Source organism: Myodes glareolus, chromosome 3 (assembly GCF_982192425.1).
Source record: "Myodes glareolus chromosome 3, mMyoGla1.1, whole genome shotgun sequence".
NCBI classification, from domain to species: domain Eukaryota; kingdom Metazoa; phylum Chordata; class Mammalia; order Rodentia; family Cricetidae; genus Myodes; species Myodes glareolus.
Genome location: NC_142028.1, coordinates 64,032,697 through 64,059,210, shown reverse-complemented (window position 1 = coordinate 64,059,210; position 26,514 = coordinate 64,032,697). Strand labels below are relative to the sequence as shown.

General features: G+C 40.4%; 1 protein-coding gene across 27 annotated transcripts in view; it reads left to right on the top strand.

The window, feature by feature from the left end:
* Positions 1-26,514, top strand: part of Pum1 (pumilio RNA binding family member 1) — a 111,566-nt gene that overhangs the window by 15,169 nt on the left and 69,883 nt on the right. For all 27 annotated transcript variants that reach the window (XM_048434236.3, XM_048434235.3, XM_087904551.1 and 24 more), the window contains one exon: positions 15,564-15,632. In XM_048434236.3, coding sequence (XP_048290193.1) covers positions 15,564-15,632 — 69 coding nt within the window. The remainder of the gene's footprint in view (positions 1-15,563; positions 15,633-26,514) is intronic.

Sequence of the window (26,514 nt, the reverse complement as noted above, 5' to 3'; positions counted from 1 at the left end):
GCTCTTAATTAAACCAATCACAATGACATATCTTCACAATGTACAAATATCCCACAGCAGTTCCTGTGTGAGTGGATTTGTAAGTGGAAGCCAGAGGATAATCTCTGATGTTCTCACCTTCTTTCTGTTTGAGATACAGTCTTGTTTGTGCTGATGTACCAGACTAACTGGATCTTGAGCTTCTTTGGGATACTATCTGCCTCCTCTCTTGCTCTGAGAGTACTGGGATTAGAACCCTATACCAGCTTTACCTGGGTTCTTGGAATCAAACTCAGGTCCTCATCTCCCCAGCTCTGTTTTCCAACTTTCAAATATCAGAGGGGTGTGGGTGTTGGCAGGGGAGGGGGGAAGCTTAGTCTGCGATGTTGAGTGAAAGTGAATGGCTAATACATTTCCAGTAGAGGTGTTTTGTTTGTTTTCAAGAAAGTGTTTCTCTGTGTAGTCTGGTTATTCTGGAATCCAGTAGAGTTTTAATATTGACAGACTTTGGAAAATTGTTTTACTTTTTTTTCCAGTGTGGCAATTTTTGTTTTAATAAAAAAAGTTAGAGGGGTGGAAGAGATAACTTAGCCTGTAGGAACATGTACTGCTCTTGCAGAGGACTGGAACTTGGTTGTTCACACAACCGTTGTAGTTTTTTCTTCTTAAACCTCCTTCCTGGGACTGGAGAGATGGCTCAGAGGTTAAGAGCACTGGCTGCTCTTCTGGAGGTCCTGAGTTCAATTCCCAGCAACCACGTGGTGGCTCACAACCATCAGTAATGAGATCTGGCGCCCTCTTCTGGCCTGCAGGCGTACATGGAGGCTGAACACTATACATAATAAATAAATCTTTTTTTAAAAAAAAGAAAACCTCCTTCCTTTCTCACCAAGCCACCTTCTCTTTTATTTTTTATTAATTTTTTTCAAGCTAGCAAAGAGAGTAACAGGCTTTCTTACATTTTCATAAACTATATATCACTATACTTTGTTCTTTGCTCCCTGCCTTTCCTGCTTTTTTGAGACATAGACTCCATTATCCTTTCCCTGTCTCTATAACTTCCTTAATCTTTCTTTCATAATCTTCTATACATATGTATACATAAAAATTCATCCAGGTGGTGGCGGCGGCTTGCACTTTATTCCCAGGGCGACACAGACAGACAGATCTCTGAGGCAACCTGTGCTACAGAGTAAGTTCCAGGACAGCCAGGCTATACAGAGAAGCCCTGTCTCAAAAAACAGAGAAACAAGGGGCTGGAGAGATGTACAGTGGTTAAGAGCGCTGACTGCTCTTCCATAGGACTCAGGTTCAATTCCCAGCACCCATATGGCAATTAACAACTGTCTGTAACTCTAAAATCTGGCAACCTCACACAGACATGCATGCAGGGGGAACACCAATGTATATAAAATAAAATAAATAAGATTTAAAAAAACATACAAAACAACACAAAACAAAAACCAAAGCCAAACTGGGGCCTATGGGGGTGTTAAATACAGATGTTAAATGTGAGGGAAAGCACGTGACATATATTCTGTGCTTTGTTTTTCTGTTTTTGTGAAAATGTTAATTTTATTCTTTCAGATGATAAGTTATGTATATGTACATATTCCTTTCTCTCCTCCTTCTCCCTCGCTAGGCTAACCTCAAACTAGGCGCGTAACCAAGCACGACCTTAAACTGATCTCTGCTACTTTCTTTTAAGTGCTGAGATCACAGCTTTTCAGTCACACCCAGCTTGGGCCACATATTCCTTATCCATTCATCAGGCTTTCTGTGTCTTGGGCATTGTGAATAGTGCAACAAAAACGTGGAGTCTATGTTATGTTAGTTGCATTCTGTTGCTGTGGTAGCAGCTCATCATGACCAAGGCAACTTAATAGAAGTAAGGGTTTCTTTGGGCTTATAGTTCCAGAGAGGTAAGAATTTATTGTCATTATGGCATGCAGCCGTGGCAGCCTAAGTAGAAAGCTGAAAGGACACATCTTGAATCCCAACCAGAGTGAGGAAGCTTTAGGCTTGAAACCTCAAAGACAGCCCCTGCCTATGACATTCTTCTTCCAGCAAGGCACCCCCTAGACTTCCCCAAACAGTGCTACCAACTGGGGGCTAAGTGCTCAAATACACAAGCCCACATCATCTTCTTCAAACTTTTGTTAAAGTGCCTTCATTTCTGGTAGCTATTGCTAGTTCCCTCTTTCCTCCTTAGTTGAACGCTCTTGTGCCTGTGTGGTGCTTAGTTAAAACATTTATTAACAATCTTAGAGTTGAGTATTTCCTGTGTTTCCATTGGTGTTACCATGCTGTTGCAGTAATCAAGTGATGGACTATCTAATCATAATCTCCAGTGATGAGTGGTCATTAATGTATGTTTTCCAAGCCTCCTTCCCTGGTGATTTTTATGCGTGCATCATTAGTTAAGGACCACTGAGTGCTTCCTCAAAGAAGTCTCTTAAAGCTTCTTCCCAGTACCTGGCAAGTAGTATGTAAGTGCTGAATAAAGACATTATGTCATCAGGGTACCCTGAGGAAGATGCATTGAATGAGGTGGGTTTTTTTTGTTGTTCTTTGTTTGTTTTGGAACAGCATTAAGATGTCATTTTGAATTGATAAACTTGTAAGGTGTAACTGAGTGTTGGGTCTTGAATACTGAGGTGGTTTGGGTTTGAATGAACAGTAACCGTGCATTAAAAGAGGCTGCATTGAAGAATCTTAAAAAGGTGTGGCTCTGATGTTGTGATTATGCCTTGTAAAAAACTCGAGGCTTGTGAGGTGGTTTGGCAGTAAAGGTGCTGGTTGTCAAGCTTGTAACTCTAGTTCTAGAGGATATTCTTTTCTGGTTTCCAGGGGTGCTGGGAATTCATATGGTGGCCAGACATGTGCAGGCAGAATGCCTATAGATACATAAAAAAAAATAACATGAAAAAAGTGAGCTCTTTTTTCTTCTGCTTTAAAATTTTTGGTTTTTGTTTTTAATTTAATTATTATGTATACAGTAGTCTGTCCCTGCATGCCAGAAGAGGGTACCAAATCTCATTGCAGATGGTTGTGAACCACCATGTGGTTGCTGGGAATTGATCTCGACCTCTGAGCCATCTCTCTAGCTCCTGTTTTTTGCTTTTGAGATAAGTTTCATTCACTCTGTAACTCTGAATGGTCTTGAACTCATTACAAAGATCAGACTGGCCTTGAACTCGCACTCCTACCTGTATTTGCCTTCAATACTGTTAGGCATGCACTGTCATGCTTGATTACAGTTTTTAATTTTTAAAAAGGACTGATTTTTTTTATTTGTGTTTGCATGGATGTGCTGGTGCTCTCTGATGCCAGAGAGTACATTGGATCCCTTGTTGAGTTATAGGTGGTCTTCTTTTTTTTAAATATTTATTTATTTATCTATTTATTATGTATACAATATTCTGTCTGTGTGTGTGTATGCCTGAATGCCAGAAGAGGGCACCAGACCTCATTACAGATGGTTGTGAGCCACCATGTGGTTGCTGGGAATTGAACTCAGGACCTTTGGAAGAGCAGGCAGTGCTCTTAACCGCTGAGCCATCTCTCCAGCCCCTAGGTGGTCTTCTTGAAGAAAAGGCTTTTAGCCACTGAGCTGTCTCTCTATCACCTTTCAGTTGGCTTTTGCTAGTAACCTTTGTTTTTATGTCTTAAAAAAGCTCTCCTATTCAGTTACAGATTTGAGATTGTGTACTAAATATACAATGGATGAATTTATATTTATTTTCTTCCATAGAAAGATGCTTTCAGAAGCATCCTTTAAACCTTCAGGGTGCTATAACATTTTCCTAGGTAAGCAGATTCTTCCCACAGTATCTTGATAGTTCATCTCTTTTTGCTTCGTGAATTAACAGAAGAGAGCCTGGGTATGTGTCCACAAATGGACTGGGTAGCTATTCTTCGTGGGCGGCTGGAGTGTGCTTCTTCTGTTGCACACTCTTCCTTCAGTTCTGTTTCTTGTGCACTTTCATCTAGTGTAGTTTTCTTTGATCTGGATTATTTTAATCTTTTTGCTTTTGTTGTATAAAAATAATTGGAATATTGGAATATAGAATGCTGAGTTAAGACTTAAGTTCTGGAGCTGGTCTGCTTGTATAACTGAACAAGGTTTTTTTTTTTTTTTGTGGTTTGAATAAGTATGACCCCCCCCCCCCATAGACTCATATATTTGAGTGCTTGGCCCATAGGCAGTGACATTCTTAGGAGGTATGACCTTGTTGGAGTAAGTATGGCCTTGTTGTTGGAAGTATGTCACTGGAGTTGGGGTTTGAGGTCTTATGTATGCTCAAGTTATGTCCAGCTTGGCACACAGTTCAGCTCCTGTTGCCTGCTAATCAAGACATAGAACTCCCAGCTGTGTGCTGAGATGCTGTGACATGATGACAATGAACTAAACCTCTGAACTGTAAGCCAGCCCCAACTAAATATTTCCTTTATAAGAGTTTCCATGGACGTTGTATCTTATCACAGCAATAGAAACTTGAACTAAGGCAGGGTTTAACTTTTTTGGTCTGGTTTTTGATTTGTTTCAAAAAAATGCAGAGAGAGAACTTTATTCACAATTATCTGTTTGAGAACTAAGAAACAGACAGTGTTAAAGATATAATAAATATAGCTATTACAGCCAGACAGTGTTAAGGATATAGTAAACCCTAGCTGTTACAATATCTGTCTATCATGATGGCACTGAAGATTGATTTGTCTCTGCTTCAAATAGTGCTCTCTGTAGAAACTGCCCACAGACATTCCATACCTCATTTTTAAAAATAAATTTGTTGTGCTGGAGAGACGACTCAGTGGTTAGAGCACTGCCTGTTCTTCCAAAGGTCCTAAGATCAATTCCCAGCATCCACTGGGTGGCTCACAACCATCTGTAATGAGATTTGGTGCCCTCTTCTGGCCTGCAGGGATACATGCAGGCAGAACACTGAATATGTAAGAAATAAATCTTTTTTTAAAAAAATAAATTTGTTGTAAGTTATATGCCCTTGTTTTGATTTTTTACTAAGAAATAACTATACAATAGTCTGTATATGACTTATTTTTTAAATAAATATGAAAATTATTAGAAAATAGAAAATTTATTGTGTCCATGTGAATGTTTTGTGTACCCACTTGATTACATATGTACAGATATGCTTGGAGGCCAGAAGAAGACATTACATCCATTGAAGCTGGAATTAAAGGTAGTTATAAGGTGTCCAGTGGTGTTGGGAATCAGACTGTGATCTGAAAGAGGAGTGAGCGCTCTAACCATTGCACCCTCTAGCTCCATGAAAGCTTACTCTTAATTTTGGCTATTATTGATCTATTTCTAGAAAGATAATGTTTTGAGTGCCTCTTAAATTTGTGTAGGTGTGGGTGTGTGCGTGGGTGCGTGGGTGTATGGCTGTGACTGTTTTCCTTATGGAACTCAGATTGGCCTTGAAATCACTTTGTCATTCATTGTGACCTCAAGTTCAATTTCTCCTTAAGTTCATATGATTTCTGTCTCAGCTTCCCCAAGTGCTGGGATCATAGGTGGTGCCATCACACCTGCTTCTGAAGGGTTTATTAAAAAAAGAATAGTTTTTTATTTATTTCATTTTATTTTATGCATCTTAAATGTTTTGCCTGCAACTATGTGTTGGTAAACCACATGTGTGCTGGTGCCCACAGATCAGAAGAGGGGGCATCAGATTTCCTGGAACTGGAGATAAATGGTTGTGAGTTGGCATGTGGGTGCTGGGACAAGAACTATTAACTAAGCAGTGTTCTACACGCCAGAAGTCACCAGATCTCATTATAGATGTTTGTGAGCCATCATGTGGGTGCTGGGAATTGAAATAAGGACCTTAATCTCTGAATCATGTCTCCAGCCACCTTCCTCCCTTACCAAAAATGTCTTGCTGTGTATTCAGTACTGATCTATCATTAGTGGTTTGAATGAGAATAACCCCAAAGGCTCATATATTTGTATGCCTAGTCCCCAGGTGGTGACTAGCTTGGAAGGATTAGAAGGTGTGCCTTTGTTGGAGGAGGTACACGGCTGAGTGTGGCCTTTAGGTTTCAAAAACTAATGTCAAGTCCAGTCTGTGGATCAGGAGGTAGCCTAGCGTTTAGCTCTTTTCTAGTACTATGCCTGCTGCCATGTTCTCATGCTGACATGATGATTATGGACTCACTTCTGAAGGTATAAGCAAGTCTCCAGTTAAATGCTTTCCTTTATAAGAGTTGTCTTTGTCATGGTGTGTCTTCACAGCTTACAACATTGACTAAGACAGTAACCCACTCAGTAGCCCATACTGTCCTACCTTCTCCTACCTTTGCTTTTTTTTCTTTCTTACTTTAATTTTCTTAGTTTTGTTTTTATTTTGAGGCAGGATTTCTCTGTGTATCTCTGGCTATCTCAGAATTTACTTTGTAGACTGGCCTCGAACTTGCATACACATCACCACCACCTGGCAGCTTTTGTTTCTTTTTGTAATTTTTTTTGCATCTATGTGTGAGTATGTGCACATGCAGGTGCCTGCAGCGGCCAGAGGTGTTGAACTCTCTTGGAGCTGGACTTTTAGGTGCTTGTTAAGCCTTCTAACATTTGTGCAAGGTCCTCTGGAAGAGCAGTCATATATGTGCTCTTAACCACTGAACCATCTCTCCAGCTCCTAAAATTCTTTTTTGAGCTGAGAGTGTTTGTGTATGCTGCCATGCTAGGCTACCCAAGGTTAATAGACTCTACATCTTTTGTCCTCCTCCCCTCCCTCCCTCTCTCTCCTCTCCCTCTCTTCCTCTCTTCTCCCCTTCCTCCTTTCCTTCCTCCCTTCCTCCCTACCTCCCTCTTTCCTTCCTTTTCTCTCTCTTCCTTTCTCTCGAAAGAGTTTCTCTGTGTAATCTTGGGAACTCGCTCCTACTTTGTATTGTCCTACTTTGAGTCTTTATGTACATATATGTTTCTGATAAAAATTTAGACATGTTTTAGGGTGCTGGAGGAGTGACTCAGACTTAAGTGAGTTTGCTGCTCTTCTCCAGATTCACTTTTCAGCACCCACATGGTGCTGTTAACTCTAGTTCCATAGGATATGATTCTCTCCCCTGGCCTCCCAGGCAGCAGGCACACACATGACGCACAGACATACATGCAGGTCAGTGCTCATACACATAAAAATTTAGACATTTTAAATAGCTATATCAAATTCTATAACTTCTCTCAGGTGGGGAATGTCTTTAATCCCAGTATTTGGGAGGCAGAAGCAGGTGGATCTCTGAGTTTGAGGCCAGAGTGAGCTTCAGTACAGCCAGAGCTACACAAAGAAACTGCTTTGAAATGTGCCTCTCTAAATTCTTTAAAACACATGCTGTATTTAATAACTCTTCTGTTTTATACTGTTTGTTAATCTCCCCATTATAACACCAGGTTTGAGATCTTTGTCAATAAATCTTTGCCCATATTTCTAATTATTTGCTTATGCTTTAGATTCCTGGAAGTCAGTTTATCAGATCAGGGGGCATGGATATTAATAAAACTCATAAAATTTATTGTCAGATTTCTAGAAAAGCCAGCAAAGCATGCTGGTTTCCCCTGAGGCAAGATAAGAGTCATTTGACAGAGCTGCCTCTAGGGTTATAATTTCTGCTTTCTTGCCACTCCCATTTCCTCTCTTGGCAATCATAAGATTGTAATTTAAAGGTACAAATATCCACGTAGATGACTCAACATTTTTAATTTTGCTAGATGTTCAAAGATCACATGGGGAAAATATGAGCAATTTTTATGGTATTGCCAGTCATGTTAGCACGTAGCCCTAGTATGTGTTACCTCAGGAATGAAGGGAGAGAGGCCCACCATGGCTCTCGGTTCTCAGACTTCCAGTCCTTGAGGAAGAGACAGCATTTCAGCTGGATAAGTAGAGAGTACTTCATTGGTCCTCCTTATCAATGTGGGCTTGCCTGGTGAGTAGTAATTTCTCCAGTGAATCTGTTTTAAAACTGGTCATTCTCACTGGTAATACCCCCCTCCCCACACACACTCCTCCCCCCTCCCCCCCCCCCCCCGTTTTGATGCAGGGTCTTACCATGTAGCCAAGGTAGACCTCAAACTCGACGAACTTTTTTTTTTTTTTTTTTGCTGCTACTGAGTCAGTACTGATTTCCTATACCACGGTAGCCTCTCTCCAATAACAGATGGAATATTCTCATTTCGTAGTAAATTGTGCTTATTTGCAAAGTTTCTGTCTTAAATTTCTGCTGTGTTAAAGGTGACTTTCATTGTCTACAGATACTGGACACTCACTAAAAATCCACTCTGTATGTCCTCACGAAACAGAAAAAGGGAAATGTAGTATTTAGACTAAAACTGGAGCAAAATTCTGAGGCACTAATATTCTGAACTTAAACTGTTGTACTAAGATACCCTCACCCCATGGAGATATTGTCTCACTCATTATGTAGCTCCAGCTGACCTGGAACTCTATGAGACCAAACTTGTAAATGGAGGCTGCTCCTTCGTTTCCTGGCTGCCCAGACCCAAATAATCACACAGAAACTATATTAATTACAAGACTGCTTGGTCAATGACTCACACATATTTCTTGCTAGCTTTTACATCTGGAATTAGCCCATTTCTATTAATTTATGTATTGCTACGAGGCTGTGGCCTAATGGTAAGGTTCCCGTGTCTGTCTCTTTTGTCAGGTACATGATGTCTCCTTGACTCCACCTATTCTCTCTATTTCTTCCAGCTTGGCTGTATTTTGCCCTGCCCTAGGCTAGAGCACCTTTATTCATTAACCAATAAAAGCAACACATACAGAAGGACATCCCACGTCACAGGCTAGCCTGGAACTTACTGAGATCTGCTTGCCCTTCTTCCTGTAATGTTGGATTTATGTGTCCTACCACATAGCTTTTTGTTCTAAATCTCGCTCTCTGTGTAGGGGTTGCAAGCAAGCACTGTATCATTCAGCCATATTCCCACCCCCTGCCTCTCTTTTTAAAGATTTAATTATATGTATGAGTGCTTTGCCTGCATGTGTGCATATGTATCACCTGAGTACCTTGTGCCCATGGAGGTCAGAAGAGGGTGGTTGATTACCTGGAACTGGAGTGACTGATATTTTTGAGCTGCCATGTAAGTGTTGGAACTGACCCTGAGTTCCTATGGGAGAACAGCAAGTGCTTTTAACTGCTGATCATTTCCAACCCTTCACTTAATATTTTATGAGACTATTATTTAGAAATTTGTTCTAATCCAGTTTCAAACAGTTTTGGGGAAACTTTATTTATTTTACCTATCTACCTACCTGTTTTTTTATTCACCCATTTACTCATTCACCCATTTATTGATTGATTGATTGATTGGTTTTTTGAGAAAGGGTTTCTCAGTAAGTAGCTTTGGAGCCTGTCCTGGAACTAGCTCCTGTAGGCAGGCTGGCCTCGAACTCACAGAGATCTGCCTGCCTCTGCCTCCTGAAAGCTGGGATTAAAGATGTGCGCCACCATCATCTGACTTAATTTACTTTTTACTTTTTCTGTATTCTTTTAAGATTGCTATTTCAGAATGAAACTTTACTGTTATTAGTTTTATTTGCTATTTGCAAATCACTCTTTTTGAGGCAAATAATAACTTTCTGTATAGTCATAAATAATAAACCACTTGAATACTCCTATACCTTAATAGTTTCCAGACAGGACTCATGTTTATATTTAGCAGGGCCTTCAGTATCAGTTAACTAATTTCTCCAATTAAAGAAGTGGCCTTGCTGTTTTCCTTTTCTCCTTCTTCTCTCCCTCCCTCCCTCCCTCCCTCTCTCCCTGTTTTTCAAGATGGGGTTTCTCTATAGTTTTGGGGCCTGTCTTAGAACTCGGCTTGTACTCACAGAGATCCGCCTGTCTCTGCCTCCCAGGTGCTGGACATAAAGGCGTGTGCCACTACTATCTGGCCCATCTGTTTGTTTTCAAATAGAAATTTCTTATAGGTTAATGAATACTGACTTAGTGACAACGTGTTTCATCTAAGTTTTTGTTTTGCATATGCAATAAAGGATTCAACAAACTGTTGCACCCAGCAGTTGAGTAATAATCTGAGTATGTTCTTCAGTCGTCTTGTAAGTAATGTTGAGGATTAACAACCCCCGCCCACCAGGAACTCTTTACTGGTGAGGTCCATTCATTCCTTAGCAGCGGTGTCTGTTTGCTTTAGTTTTATTCTCTGGTCCCAGTTACTGCAGAGCTTACCAGTATCTGCTTTATTATTCTGTGACCTTTTAAAGTGAACAAAATGAAACGATAATTTATGAAAAGTGTATATGTATGGGTCATTAACTTTAAAAAAATTTTGGAGCCAGCCTAGTTTACAGGACAGTAGGGCTGAGAAACCCTGGCCCACCTGCACGCCCCCCCCGCCCCTCCCCCCGTTGAGTTCTAGTGTACTTGACTCAGCTTTTTAGCCCATCCTGCCACGGAGTCCCCCTCCTCCCATTCTACTTTAGGCCAGCATGTGTCAGAGTTGGGAGAAACAGAATAGGAATGGTCAAGAATTTTAGGGGTGTGCCTCCTTTTTCCTTTCTCTCTCTCTCTCTCTCTCTCTCTCTCAAAGAAAGGTTTCTCTGTATCACTGGCTGTCCTGGTATTCACTCTGTAGACCAGGCTGGCCTTGAACTCAAAGAGATCCAACCGTCTCTCCTTTCTGAGTGCTCGGATTAAAGATGTGTGCTACCACTGCCCAGCCTACTTATTTATTTTTATTGTATGAATATTTTACCTGCATGTGTGTCTGATTGCTACCCATGTAATCACTCAGGATTCTAAGAAGGTATCAGTATCAGATTCCCTGAGTTGGAGTTATGAACTATGAGCTACCATGTGGTTGTTGGGAATTGAGACCCGGGTCCTGTGCAAGAACAGCTAGTGCTGAGTAGTCTTTCTAGCCTCTTCCCTCCACTCCACCTTTTTTTAAATGAAATTATTTTAGTGGTGGTACTAAGGAGGGAGTGGCCGGCAGATCTCTGAGCTTGAGGCCAACCTGGTCTACAGAGTCCCAGGACAGCCAGGGCTACTGAGGAAACTGTCTTGGGGTGTGTGAGGGAGGGGGGGAGGGGACCAAAAAACAAAAGAAAAGCGCAAAAGTTTGTAAAGTAGTACTTTGGCCTTTTCTTTTGTGGATTACTCTCTCTTTCATTTTCTCTCTACTTGTTATGATTTAATTTTGCAAGGCAAAACACCAAATTAATGAGTTAAATTATGGGGTTAATTGGGAGCAGCATCTGATAGGCAGATTTCGGCCTATCAGAAGTAAACTCTGGACTCTAGAAGAGGAAAGGAAACTCATAGTGTAGGTGATGATGAAGAGGAGTGCCATCAGGTTGGCTTTCATGGGTTCTGAAGAAGGGGATGGCTGAGCAAGTAAGAGCTGTCGCTGCGCTAGCAGTGCCCTGGTTTCAGGTCTCAGCACCCACACTATAGCTCACAACCACCCGAAACTCCAGTTCCAGAGACTCTAATGTCCTCATTTTGTCCACTCAGGACACCAGGCATGCATGGGTGGACATGCAGGCAAACATTCGTGCACATAAGATAAAAGTAAATATTTTAAAAAGGAGTTGGTAGTGGTGTCTGTATGGGAGGAAGTAGCCATACTGCAGAAGCAGAGAAAGCCCTGGGTGGAGAGAGAAAAATAGGTTTTGACGAGTAGCACAAAATAAAATGAAGTGTTTTTGTGGAAAGACAGGGGATAAAAGAAGTCTTTCAGACATTTAGCAGTCCTGAAAAAGGAATTACCAAAGCCGGGCGGTAGTGGTGCACACCTTTAATCCCAGCATCCGGGATGCAGAGGCAGGTGGATCTCTGTGAGTTCGAAGCCAGCCTGGTATACAAGAGCTAGTTACAGGAGAGGCTCCAAAGCTACAGAGAAACCCTGTCTCAGGAAAAATAAAATAAAAAGGAATTACCAGGCAGTAAATTAACATAACCTGCCAGTCAAATTTCTGAAGAAAGAGGAAGCGGAGGATACAATTTAGGAACTTCAGTCTTGGTGGGATGAGCTTGCTACTGACTACAAGGACAGCCAGCTTTTCTCCTTGATGGTGAGAATGGGTTTATTACCTAGTTCAGACATTCCTTATGTAGCCTATATCTTTATCCTTCATTTTTTTTTGATTCCTTTACATCTCTTATTTGATTATTAGTTTTGTTCCTTAGGAAGAATTTTGGCTGGGTTCTGGTGTCAGCAACCATACCATATAGAGTTCCCATGTAAATAGACGGTTTCCTGAATAGTTGAATATACATCTGTGAGAAATTTGATTTGTTTGCTTTGGTGATCTGTAGGTGAACTTTTTAAAATTTTATATACATTGAATCCCTGGAATTGGATGGTTGTGAGTTCTACCACGTGGATGTTGGGAATGAATCCCAAGCCCTTTTCAAGAGCAACAAGTGCTCTTAAGCTCTGAGCCCCTTCTCCAGCCCCTGTTTATGTACAGCTTGGTAAAGTTCAGGCCTTGTACTTTCTGTTACAGTTGTCTAAGTGCTAGGATCACACAGGTTACATAAAATTTATGTTTATAGCAAACACTATAAATTTGTTAGAGCTTAATAATACATTGTATCAATAGTTGCTAGTTTGTTACCTATGGGTTTTAAAGTACCCAATAGACAGCAGTACTGTAATGGTACATAGTGAATATTCAGGCAAACTAATATTCTAAGTCTTGTTTTTCAAAATTTTTTTCTTTTTACAAGAAAGTTTTTTTTTAAATTAATTAATTAATTTATTATGTATACAATATTCTGTCTTCGTGTATACCTGCAGGCCAGGCCAGAAGAGGGCACCAGATCTCATTACAAATGGTTGTGAGCCACCACGTGGTTGCTGGGAATTGAACTCAGGACCTTTGGAAGAGCAGGTGGTGCTCTTAACCACTGAGCCATCTCTCCAGCCCTGAAAAGTTTTTGTTTTTGTTTAAACATTTTTTATTGATATTTATTGAGCTCTACATTTTTCTCTGTTCCCCTCCCTGTCTCTCCCCCCCCCCCCCCGTCTCTTCCCTCCCCCCCTTCAGCCTTCTCCCAAGGTCCCCATGCTCCCAATTTACTCAGGAGATCTTGTCTTTTTCTACTTTCTACTTCCCATGTAGATTAAATCTATGTATATCTCTCTTAGGGTCCTCATTGTTGTCTAAGTTCTCTGGAATTGTGGTTTGTAGGGTGGCTTTCTTTTCTTTATGTTTAAAAACCACCTATGAGTGAGTACATGTGATAATTGTCTTTCTGTGTCTGGGTTACCTCACTCAAAATAATGTTTTCTAGTTCCATCCATTTTCCTGCAAAATTCAAGCTGTCGTTAGTTTTTTCTGCTGTGTTGTACTCCATTGTGTAAATGTACCACATTTTCCTTATCCATTCTTCCATTGAGGGGCATTTAGGTTGTTTCCAGGTTCTGGCTATGACAAACAAAGCTGCTATGAACATAGTTAAGCACTTGTCCTTGTGGCACGATTGAGCATCCTTTGGATATGTACCCAAAAGTGGTATTGCTGGGTCTTGAGGAAGGTTATTTCCTAATTTTCTGAGAAATCGCCACACTGACACCCAAAGGGGTTGTACCAGCTTGCATTCCCACCAGGAACGCAGAAGTGTTCCCTTTTCCCCACAACCTCTCCAGCTTAGATTGTCATCGGTGTTTTTGATCTTGGCCATTCTTACAGGTGTAGGATGGAATCTCAGAGTTGTTTTGATTTGCATTTCTCTGATGACTAAGAATGTTGAACAATTTCCTTAAGTGTCTTTCAGCCATTTTAGATTCTTCTGTTGAGAGTTCTCTCTTTAGGTCTGTACTCCATTTTTTTTTAAAATTGGATTATGTGATCTTTTGGTGTCCAATTTCTTGAATTCTTTGTATATTTTGGAGATCAGACCTCTGTCTGATGTGGGGTTAGTGAAGATCTTTTCCCATTCTGTGGGCTATCGTTTTGTCTTGTTGACTGTGCCCTTTGCTTTACAGAAGCTTTTTGGCTTCAGGAGGTCCCATTTATTGTTTCTCTCAGTGTCTGTGCTACTGGGGTTATATTTAGGAAGTGGTTCCCTGTGACAATGCGCTCAAGTGTACTTCCTACTTTCTCTTCCATAAGGTTCAGTGTAGCTGGCTTTATGTTGAGGTAAGGGTTTTTCTGTGTAGTCCCCGACTGTCCTGAAGTTAACTCGGTAGACCAGGCTGGCCTGGAACACGTAGAGATCACCTCACTCCACCTTTACCTCCTGAGTGCTGAGTTCAAAGGCATGGGCTGCCACTACCTGGTTTAAGTTGGGTTTTAAGTGCTATCTTTGTCCTTTCTTGACTAGCTCAACCTTTGTATTAATTATTTATCCTAGAAATTGTCCACCAACCTTGGGAAGGTGGTGGCCTACAGGACAGTAGGTTTAGGAGGCTCCTGCTTCAGGTGTCTTGTTTTCAGATGTGCAGAAATGCCTATTTCATAAATATTTTCATGGATGACTGACTCTAGAGTGCCTCAGAAGGCAGAGATAGATTGTTGGTAATAATTGAGAAGACCAACAGATGGCAAAGGGCTTTTGCTGTTTTGAATCACAGTCTTTCTGTGAAATTTACAGTGACTTAGAACTTGCCATCATTTTGCCTTTTGGCTTCTAGCTTGATGGAGAAGACAACTTTGAATACTTATTCTCATGTCTTGTCTTCATTGCTAATGCTATCTTTTTTTTAAAAAAAATGTCTGGCGTGGTGGCACACTAGGGAGGCAGAGCTAGGTAGGTCTCTGTGAGTTTGAAAACAGCATGGTCTACAAGTGAGTTCTAGGACATCTAGGGCTACAGAGAGAAACCCTGTCTCAAAAAAATTTTTTTTATCATTACTATTGTATGTGTGTATGTGCATGTGAAAACTATCTGTAGGAGTCAGTTCTTTTGTTGAACCATGTGGGTCCTGGGGTCATACTAGGTCATCAAACTCAGTAAAAAGTGCCTTAATCCACTGTTATCGTTCAGTTAATGACTTTGAAGCTGGTTAAATGAAAGCTTAAAGTTGAATATAGATATGCTTTAATGAGCTGTGAGGAAGGTTTCTTGTGACTTATGCTATTTCTTTTCTCCCTTTTTTGAGATTTGGGATTTCCTGGGACTGCTTTCTGTGGATAGATGTTTGAATACCCTGTAAAGTTTATAGACTGGTACCTTGGAGCGATCCAAGAAGACTAGTTCAGACTGGCCTCATTTATACTTGACAGCTGAAGGCTGAGGTGCAGCGCCGCTGACTTTAGGTCAGAGACTCGCCACTGAATCCCATTGCTGTCCAGCATATTGGCCTCTGCCTATTAAAGTATGTGAAAAGTAACTGAGGTTATTGTCACGTCATGTTTTTATGCTTTGAAAATAGACAGGAATTGGTAGGGTAAAGCAGGGATCATTTCTGAATCCTGATGATTAAAGGTGAGTAGATACTTAATCCCGTGAGTTTTGTTACCATGCCTGTTGAGTTCTTAAAGATAATATTGAAAGATGTTTCATTTGTGCATGATAGATATATAACATTTATGATGCTGACGTGAAACTTTCCCCTTTATTCTGAACACTAGGTACGCTCAATGGATGAATTAAACCATGATTTTCAAGCACTTGCTCTGGAAGGAAGAGCTATGGGCGAGGTAAGTGAATTGGTGTGGTTGAAAGTGGGAAGCTTCTTAGGGAATCTTGGAGTTGTCTTTGATTAGATGTGTCTGAATCTAGTCTCTAGAAATATGTGCTTGCTTTTCTTTGTTGCCATCCTCACAGTAGGAATAGGATGCTGGAGAGCTGTGTCAAAACTACTGGTACAGAATGACTATTAACTTAGTCCAGTTACTTAAATAACAAAGCACCAAAATATGAACACACATTAATAAGTAAGTTAATAAGTTAGATGTAATGTGTGGTGTTCAAACATTTTAATTTTATATTCATCAAGTATTCTTTTATCTCATTTTTCAGTGGCTAGGTGTTTTGACAGTTGGAAAGGGAGTTTTAGATGTGCTGATAATCAGAGGATGTCAGTTACCTGTTTAGACCAGTGCCTTTCAAAAAGAAATTACCCAGGACTCCATTGTGAACACAGGACGCTTCTTAGGTTTCTGATCAGATACAGGCAGAGGTTTCAGCTAGTCGTCCAGAAGCATTTGTTCACTATATTGATAAGTAGAGTTGCCATTGTTTAAAAGGGGAGTATACCCAACTTCTGAAGGTTCAGCTTGTTGACCGAACTCATACTGATGGACAGATACTGCAGACTGTTCAAATGTATTGCTGAAGACTGCATAGGTTCATAAGAGGCCATTTGCTTGTGACTTTGCTTGTCCTTCTGGGCAAAACTCTGGGTTTGTCTGTTGTTCTGTACTTAAAAGTTCTCCTACCTACTTTGATGTTTTGGAGTAGGGAGAATGGCTGTACTTCAGATTTTTCCCATGTACTAGCCATTAGATAACATTTGTTTGGTTTAGTGAATGCCATTTGGTCTGGCCATTGTGCTAGGTTGGAAGATTCAGAAGTAATACAGTTCCTTTGCTGGGTTTACACTGAGCACTCCTGGGTTGCTTCTGTGACAACATTGAGTAGTCACAGGCTTCTGCTGCTTTGTCCTGGGATTCTTGCTCATTTTGTTAGAAGATTTTGCTTTGAATTTTTCTGAATTTTCTTATGCTTAGAAAAGCTAGTTTCTGCCTCATCATCTTGGGCTCTGGATTTTAGGAAATGATTGATAGGGGTCCTTGTGTTAATAACTCTGCCTGCCTGCGGTCACTGGAGCAGCATGCTTTAATAAACCTTGCATGTTATTGGGTAAAAAACTTTGTTACTTTATTTCTAGCATAAGATTTGAAGAGAAAATTATTAGATTTGGTAGCTATTAAATATGGAAGCATCAATCTGCTTCTCTTCTCCTATTCCTGTGATTCTAACCTATTCTTTGTTAAAAGTCAAATTCTAGAGCTGAGTATGTTGGCTCATGCCTTTAATCCCAGCATTTGGAGAAGGCTGAGGCATGAAGGATCATTCAAGGTCAGCCTGGACATCATGGTTGAGTGTATTATTAGTTTTCTGCTGTAATAAAATGAGCAAGGGTGACTTAAGGAAAAGATAGTTTATTTGAGCTTCTGGTTCCGGAGGGAGAGTTCATAATTGTAGAAGAGGCATGACCATAGGCCATGGGAGCAGGAAGAGGAGAGAGATCACATCTTTTATCTTTGGCATGAAACACACTTGAAGTGGTATGAAACTTTGAACTCTAAAAGCTGCCTCCAGAGTGACTTATTTCCCCCAGCAATGCTGTATCTCCCCATAACCTCTCATAACTTCTCTAAACAGTGTACACTTGGAGACCAACTGTTCATTTATGCCTGAGCCTGTAGGGACATTTCTCATTCAAACAACCAGAACACAAACCAGCACATTCACAAAGCACCTGTACTAACTACCATTTGTTAACTACTGTCTAGGCAGATATTAAGTACTTTGCATACATAAGCTTATCAGGACCCACTGAGGACACAGTTTTATTCTCCACACAAGGAAAGATATTATTCCTTCCTTAAGCTCAGATGACTCACACAAGTTAACTCTCCAAAACACAAAAAGGGCAGTGAAATACAGAGTGAAGGAAACCCTGAATCTGCGTGGAAAGAAGAACAAGTTTTTTCTATAGCTGAAACTTGGAGAAGAAGGGCTTTGAGAGCATATCAGTATCATGAGGAGAGGGCACCAAATGAGGATTCAGTTACAGGCAGATTGGGATATACCCCCCTCTCAATGCAGGGGATAGTAGTGTAGCAGAACCATAGCAATATGCTTTTTATTTATTTATTTATTTTTTGCAAGACAGGAATTCTTTGTGTAATAGCTATCCTGGAACTCAGTTTCTAGAAGAGACTGGCCTCAAACCCACAGTGATCTGCCTGCGTGCCTCAGCCTCCCTAGTGCTGGGATTAAAGGTTTGTGCCGCCACCACCTGGCTAATTCCAACTTCTCATTGCTTGATTTTTTTTTTGTATTTATCAATAAAACATCTCTTGAAGGGAGTAATATAGTATTTACTAACACAAACACTAAATTTAAATGGATTGGATGGACTTTTAAGCTAGGCATAGTGGTGTGGTGGGGGAAGGAGAGAGAATACAAAGTACATGAATGTATGGGTCTTTAAAACTTCAAAGAATGTGTTAGTGCTGTCTCACTCTGTTCAAAGCCTTTGCCATAGCTCTTATTTGACATAGAAAAATTTTGAGTGTTTCATAGTAGAAAGTTTGCTAAGAAGTTGTTACTTAAAATACCACTCACATCTTTGCTGTGTCTGGAGTGCAGCTGGTGTGTGTTTCTTTTCTTTTTTTTTTTTCCTCTCCCGCTTCTTCTTGATTTTTTGAGATAGAGCTTCTCTGAAACTTTGGAACCTGTCTTGGAGCTCTCTCTGTAGACCAGGCTGACCTCAAACTTACAGAGATCCACCTGTCTCTATCTCCAGAGTGCTGGGATTAAAGGTGTGCGCCACCACCACCCATCAAGTGCAGCTAGCTGTTTTTGTTGGAAAAACTTCTAAAAAGATTTAGCTACTTACTACTACTACTACTACTACTACTATTTTATGAAGACAGAGTTTCTCTGTGTATTCTTGGTTATTCTGGAACTCCTGGAGATCTGCCTGCTTCTACCTCTCGGTTGTTGGGATTAAAGGTGTGAGCCACCACTGCCCAGCCTAATATTTAGTTTTACTTTATGTGTGTGGATGTTTTGCCTGAATGTGTGTATCTGCACTACATGAATGCTTGATGGCTACAGAGGCCAGAAGAGGACATCAGATCCCCTGGAACTGGAGTTATTATAGCTGCTTTTGGGCTTCCTTGTAGATGCTGGGATTTGAACCTGGGTTCTTTGAAAGAGCCAACAGTGCTCTTAACTACTGAACCTACTCTAAAAGTAAAGTCCAGCTGTTTTTAGCTGAAGGGTTTTCATTCCCCTTAGGTAGAGTGTGAAAAAGGAATAAAGAACAATGTCTTGGTATAAGAATGATAAGCTAAGCTAACTCCCATGTGCTTTACTTGCTCTTTCATTCAACTTTTAAAAGCCCTCAAAAGTTTTTTAAAAAAGTCAAAAAGCTTAGTGGATGCAGGAAAGCTTATGTTCTTTTGTGGTCATCGATACCAAGTATCTGGTAACAACAAAACAGTAGAGGATTTTTTAAAAAAAAATTTATAGGAGATGAGCCCTCTTCAGGATTTGTTTTTATTTTATGTATATGGATGTTTTGTCTGTATGTGCCTCTCCAGCCCAGATTATTTATTTTAACTCTCAGTTTCTGGGTTTGGGAACATTTAACAGAAGAACTTCTTTGTGGCAGACAGGATGCAAGTAGTGAAATGGGCATACAGAAAGAGACCATAGCAACATGGTAGAACATACTTCCAGGACTCTATGTAGTTCCTCTCTTCTGCCTTCCTTCACCTCCCAGTAATGACATCTTTTTAAGACTCCACTAGGGGTTGATCATTTATAATATCAGAGTTTCTGGAGTGGCCTCCACTATCTTTTGCTCTGTCAATTCTGAATCCAATCTGGTTGACTATCACAGTTAACTATCATGTTGACTTAAACGTCATTCACTGTTTTCCTGTGTGGTCCTTTCTTTCTATGTAGAAGGGTAGTTAGGACGTAACTGTTTATGTCCTAAAAGGATGAATTTGTGGAAAGGAAAGAAGTATTGTGAGAGCCATTGACAAAAAGATCCCTTAGTGCACAGTTGACCTTTGTTTTCTCTGTTGTTTATTTGTGGTTGCCTAAAAAAAATTAATTTTTTATAGCGTCTATGGTTTTGTTTTTGTTTTTTTAAGACAGATTTTCACTATGTATCCTTAGCTTGGAGCTTGATTTGGAGGTTAGGCTGACCTTAAACTCATAAAGAGATATACCTGCCTCTTTCTCCGCCTCCTAACATCTGGGATTAAAGGCATGTGCTACTGTGATGGACCTGATGAGATAGTCTCATTCTACTGGAACTCACTATGTTTTTCAGACTGCCTTTGAAATATAGTTCTCTTACCTCAGCCTCCCAAGGACTGGGGTTACTAGAATGAACTAGCTGAATTTTTCTAACCTTTATAGAACAAGTGTCTTTTTTTTTTCCTTTTTAGGATGTTGGTGATGATGGAGATAGGGTCTCATAGCTCATGCTGGCCTCAAATGACATATAAGTGACCTTGAATGCATTCTCCTGCCTCCACTTGTAAATGTTAATGTTCTAGTCATTCACCGTCACAATGAGCTAAGATTCCATAATGTTTTATATATTTAGTATAGCTTAATAATTTAGGCTACCATGTCATTTCTGTATTAAACTGAATCTATTTAGATAGTTAGCCCTTCATCATTTAGAAAAATACTTGGTGATAGATTTTAAATCTGATTGAGAAGGGGCTGGAGAGATGGCTCAACCGTTAAGAACACTGGCTGCTCTTCCAGAGGACTCAGGTTCAATTCCAAGCATTCACATGGCAGCTCACAATTGTCTGTAACTCCAGTTCTTGGGGTTCTGACTCCCTTTCACAGACATGCATGCAGGCAAAATACCAGTGGAAATAAAATTAAAATAAATCATTGAAAAAATCTGTTTAAGAAAATCTAAGACACCTTCCTTAATTACGAAGTGATAAAAAGTTCTTCCATATTCACCAGTAGACTTTAAATGATAATTGCAGATACCAGGAATTAGAAAAGAATAATATCCCTGAATATAAGACAATTTTTTAAAGGGGTCGTATCTCTCTTACTATGACAGTCTGGCTGGCCAGGAACTTTCTGCCTCCCTAGTACTGGGATTAAAAGCATGTAGAGGAGGAAGTGATTTGATAGTGATCTGGGAAACTGTTTATTCAGAGAAAGAAAACTTTGTAGGGTAGAACCAGCATAGAGCAGGGCCTTAGCCAGTGCTTCCGTCTGTGGTTCAAACATTTATCTTTGGACTTTGCTTCTTTAAAGCTTTCTCTAGGAGCTGTTGAGTAAGAGAGTTTAGTTCTAGGACGCTCCCAGATCAGAGATTGCTGGAGTTTGACCTTCTGTTGAGAAAGAATGCTTTAGCCTTTTCGGAGGAGAGAGGAAAATATGCCAAAGGACATCTAGTGATTTGTTATCCTAGAACTTTTCACTGGTTTCTACCCCCCCCCCCCCAACACACTCTTCTGGAGTATAAGAGGTTTTCTTGTATCTCATGCTGATTCCAACAAATAGTAAACGTGTACAGCTTTAAAAATATTTTTATGTGCATATGTGTGCCTGGATGAGCTTATGTCACCGTGTGCATGCAGGAACTTGTGGGGGTCAAAAGAGGGTGTCAGATCTTCTGAAGGGAATTACAGATGGGTATGAGCTATCAGTGGAACTGAACCCAGGTCCTCTGCCAGAACATTAAGTGTTCTTCATTGCTGAGTCATCCTCTCTGGCTTCAACCTCTAATCCTGCCACTTTCATCTCCAGAGTGCTGGAGTGCTAGCTGTGTGCCACCATACTGTTTATGTGATGCTGGGCCCCATACATGCTAATGTCTGTAACTGCCAACGGTGTTACAGTCCTAGCCTTCATTGGGTTCTTTTCACTGGCCCATTCACCTTTCTACAGCTGATTGGAAATATCCATCAGGATACATGGTTTAGAAGCAGATGTGGTAGATCTGATGTGGTAGCTCAATATGTTAAATTATTTTCCATTGTGGTTCACATTGTCTCCTAGAATTAGAAAGGTTTAATCAGGGTTTGTGAATTTTCCTGAATGGGAACTGCTGTTTAATCTGGAAATTCCCTTTAAGTGTAGTTCATTCGGTTAACTACACTTTTGATTTTTGAAAAGAGATATACTGTTGACTCAGAAAGTAGGCCTTTCTAGATATATTAATAGAAAGTATCTGGGCAGCCCATAAATCTAACATCTTCTCTCTAAACTCTGGCTGTTGAGCCCAGACAGCAATAATGAAGGCCCTAGTTCTATTAACTCTGTATTAAAACTATTTGATTTAGAACATATCTTACATCTTGCTGGTAGAATCAATTGCAGTCAGGCCACATGATCTAAAGAAGCACACTCTTAGTTTACGACTAACTAAAGTTACTGTGTGTTGGATGTGAAGTGACTTTCTGCCTTATTTGGGGTGATATTCCTGAGGCTTTGTAATAAGTTTTGAGATCTGGCATTTTGAGGGCAAAGATAAGGTTCTTTCTTAACTGGAAGAGTGGGTGTATCTGGGATTTAGAACTTAGTTTCTAACTCCTTGTCCCATTACTTTAAAACCTGTGTTCAACCTTAGCCCTACATCTATTCACCTTATCACTTGTACCGAGAAGGCTTGGCAGACCTACTGTGTACATTGAACGTCCTTGGAATGTGGAAATGTAGCAAACATAGTAGGACCTCTGCTTTCTTTGCACTAATATATTTCTACACTTTCATGCTCCTCTTCTGGCTAAAATGCTAGCTTAAAAAAAAAAGGCTGGATACAGTATCACATATCTTTAATTCTAGTGAATTGGAGGCCAGCCTTGTCTAAATAGTGAATTCTAGGACAGCCAGGACTATGTAGAGAGACCCTGTCTCAAAAGGGCAAGGTCTTCCCATGTAACCTAGGCTGGCCTTTATTACTATTACTACTATTACTACTAATTTTTATCTTATGTACATTGGCGTTTTGCCTGCATGTAAGAGGATATCAGAACCCCTGGAACAGGAAGACAGTTGGGAGCTGCCATGTGAGTGCTGGGAATTGAATTTGGGCCCTTTGGAAGAGCAGCCAGTGCTCTTAACAACTGCTGGAGTCATCTCTCCAGCTCTCCAGCCTTCCCTTTTACAGTGATCTACCTGCCTTTGTGCTGGGATTAAGTGTGTGCGTGCCACTGTGGCTGTCTGTTACTGTTTTTTTGATGCATATTTATATACTTGAGTAAAACAATTAAACATTTATGACAGTAAATGTCAGCTTCCAATACCATATTTATATGATACCATTAATAGCATCATCTGTGAGTCACTCTTTTGTTTTGCTTTATTGTTTGAAATATATCTTCACTATGAAACCAAGGCTTGCCTTGAACTTGTAGTCTGATTTTGCTTGGAAAATGCTGGGATTATTGGTGTCACTTTCCCTGACGAGACCCTCATCCCTCCACTTTTTTTTTTTTTAAAGATGAGGGAAAGAAAACCAGGTAAATCTCTAAGTGTCAACACTAAATAGACTAATTCCATTTTGTTGCGCACAGAAAATGAATAGGAACAAACAGTTTTTCTGTCTATGCTTATTATCACTTCATAGACATGTTCTTCGTGGTGGTCCTTCGATGTTAGAATGGTTTTTTAATAAATAGGCAAGAGACTGATGTGTTTATGCTCCGGCTGTTTGAACCTAGATACATCACTTGCGGTTCATCATGTCAAGTTTCAGCTGCTTTTTTATGCTCCTGCATTAAGCTCTCTTGCTCTCTCAGCAGCTAAAAGCTATAGAGTGAGTTTAGGGACTTCCTCCTGTAATTAAGGCCCTATACTTACCACCAAGAAATCCAGTTCAATTCTGTAAACAGCTGTAGCACTTAGATGCCTTTCTTGCCCCTAGGGTTGTGAAGATGTGGTGAAGAGGATGAGTACCAACAAAACTGAAAGGCCCTGCTCCTCTTCTGCCCTGGTACCCAGGATCCAACAGGGCTGTTGCCCGTCAAGTTGAGTCTGATATGAGGCCCTCTGTTGTTGAGCCAGAGTCTTAACTGTGTAGCCCTGGCTAACCTGAAACCTGCAGTGTTCTTGCCTCCTTGTCATGAGTACGTGTGCAGAGGGGAGGGTGTGGTTGGCATGCTCTACCATGGCATTTGTTACCAGAATCTTGTAGTTGAACCAGATCAATAGGCAGCTTTTTCTGTATAATCTGCTATGACATAGACACCCCTGTTCTGTGTGCATAGCCAGACATAATGGTGTCTTGGAATTTGGGCTTTTTTGTGCTTTGTTGCTTACTTAGATATGTATTAAACTACAATGTGTGCAATTCTTTTTTATTTTTGTTTTTGTTGATTTATTTTTTTATTTTTCAAAACAAGGTTTCTCTTTTGCTCTAGGTGTCCTGGAGCTAACTATGTAGACCAGGCTGTCCTCAGATTTGGAGATTAGCCTGCCTCTGCTCTCAAGTGCTGGGATTAAAGTTCTTTTTTATTTTAATTTCTTAATTTATTTCATCAATTTACTGGCTCATGTGTAGCCCCGACTGACCTGGGACTCACAGAGCTCTGCCTACCTTTGCCTTTACATTACTGTGTGGTGTGTACCACCATGCCTAGCAAATCTTTCTCTTAATTTGCTATAAGGAACCAGAGAACATCAAACTTATTTCATTCTGGTTCATTGTGGTTCTCATAGTAAGGCACTTAGAAAAAGTCTTTTCTGTTTTGATATTCTCTGTATAAATAGTAGCTACATTTTGAAGTAGTTATTTCTGAGGATGCTGGAAAGGACACTCCTGTCTCTGGCACAGTGTAGCTCACTTGAGTGGTGAGAAGTCCTAGAGGCCGACTGACAGAGGGGCTGGGCTGAGTGTTGTATTCTCTACCTATTAGTTATTTATTTGGAATTTCAGGATCTAGAGGGTGTTGGCTGCGGAATGGTGTTGACACTGCCTTATTCCTGAACTTTATACTAAAGGGCCTTTTGTACATTAGGCTATCAAGAAAAATTGTGTAGTTTTTGTACATATAGGCCTATTTTAACAGGAATATGGTCGGAACACAGATCAGCCATATCATTTATGCATTAATAAAGACGTGTGACTTCATCACAGACAATACAGTTCCATTTTATTGTGTTTCTTGCTGTCGTTTTTCTGGACTGATAGTTAATTTGTCAGGTTGGAGAGATGTTTCCTTTTTTGCTGCTCCAGTAACTTGAAGTGGGAGTTTGTTTAAAAAAATGAAAGAAAAAGAAAGCTTTTGTGAACTCAGGAGTGCTCAGTGGACGGTCAGTGTGTGACTTGTCTTTCAGTCAATGTATCACAAGTGACAGGACGTTTGAGGTGCTATCAGTGTGCCTGGATGTTTTTGAAGGACTTGCTTCATGAAATCAACATGGTTTTTGCAGACTGTTCGAGGACAAGTTGCTCCTAATGATTGTGCATCAAAGTGTAGTGGTCGTCTAAGAACCAGCCTGCAGCTCTGACTGATGGGAGTCCTAAAGGCCATTAGTTTTTCATGTCTCTAACCCACTCTACGGCTTGGACACATTGATTCATCAGCAGTTCATAGTGGATCTTCAGGGCACCTTAATTCCTTCTGGATGGGTGAAACATTAGCTCTTTGTGCCTCAGTTGACTACAGAATAGATGCCCAGTTAAAACAACTCAAGCAATAAATTTGCTTCAGTGATTACATTCTTGTTCATTATAATAGGCCTTGATTCTTAATTTATAATTAGAGTTACAAGGGCAGGAGAGATGACTCAGTGGTTAAGAGCACATGTTCTTGCAGAGGACCTGGGTTTGATTCCAAGTACCCACATTGTAGTTCACAACCATCTATAACTCCATTTCAGGATATCTGAATGACCTCTGAAGGCACCAAGCACTCACTTGGCATACATGTGAAACACTCTCAAAGAAAATGAATAAATCCTTAAAAAAAAAAAAAGGAATTATAGTCAACAACAACTAAACCCAAAATGGTCTCTTAGGACTGGGGAGGGATGTAGCTCATGGGCTTGTCTAGCACGTACAAGTTCCCAATTGCTACTCTGTATGAAAGTAAATAAATTGAGTAAGTAAAGCAGTGGGAAAGCGGAGTGACACCTTCACAGCTGAGATGCTGTATATAGACTGTCTTCTCACTCTGTTTTAAGAATATCTTTGGTTACTATTTCATTATTTGTGTGTACAATGTGTATGCAGGTGCATTTGGAGGCAGAGGCAGGCAGCTCTCTGAGTTTGGGGCCAGCCAGGACTGTCAGGGCTACATAGAAACCCTGGTGTTCCCTGCCTCCTTCCCCCCCCCCCCAAAACACCCCATAAAACACCAAAAAAAACTCCACCAAAACTGGGTTGGCCTTGTACTCCAGCCTCAGCATCCTGGTTGCTGGGATTACAGACATACATTTTCTGTGGGTAAAACTTATTTTTTTCCCCATAGGCAGAAAAATCAGCATTAGGTTTTTAGATTCAGGAGGGAAGACTCAATGACTTTATCTTGGCGAGCTAAGTGATGGGTGGGTTTCACTGTGGTGGTAAAACTGGTGTTGAATGGCACTAACCCTGCTCATCAGAAGTGTCTTATAACCCAGGACAAGGAACTGTTAAGTTTCAGGGGCTGGAGAGATGACTCAAGGGTATTTACTGCCATTCTGGAGCTGCCTGTGATCCAGTGCCAGGAGAGCTCTTCTGGCCATCACAACACAGACACGCTCACACATGCAAATATTTTCTCACATACACTAATAATAATTATTATTATTATATCATCTTGTAAAAAATTCCTTCCCTTTCTTCCTACACTGAGGATTCAT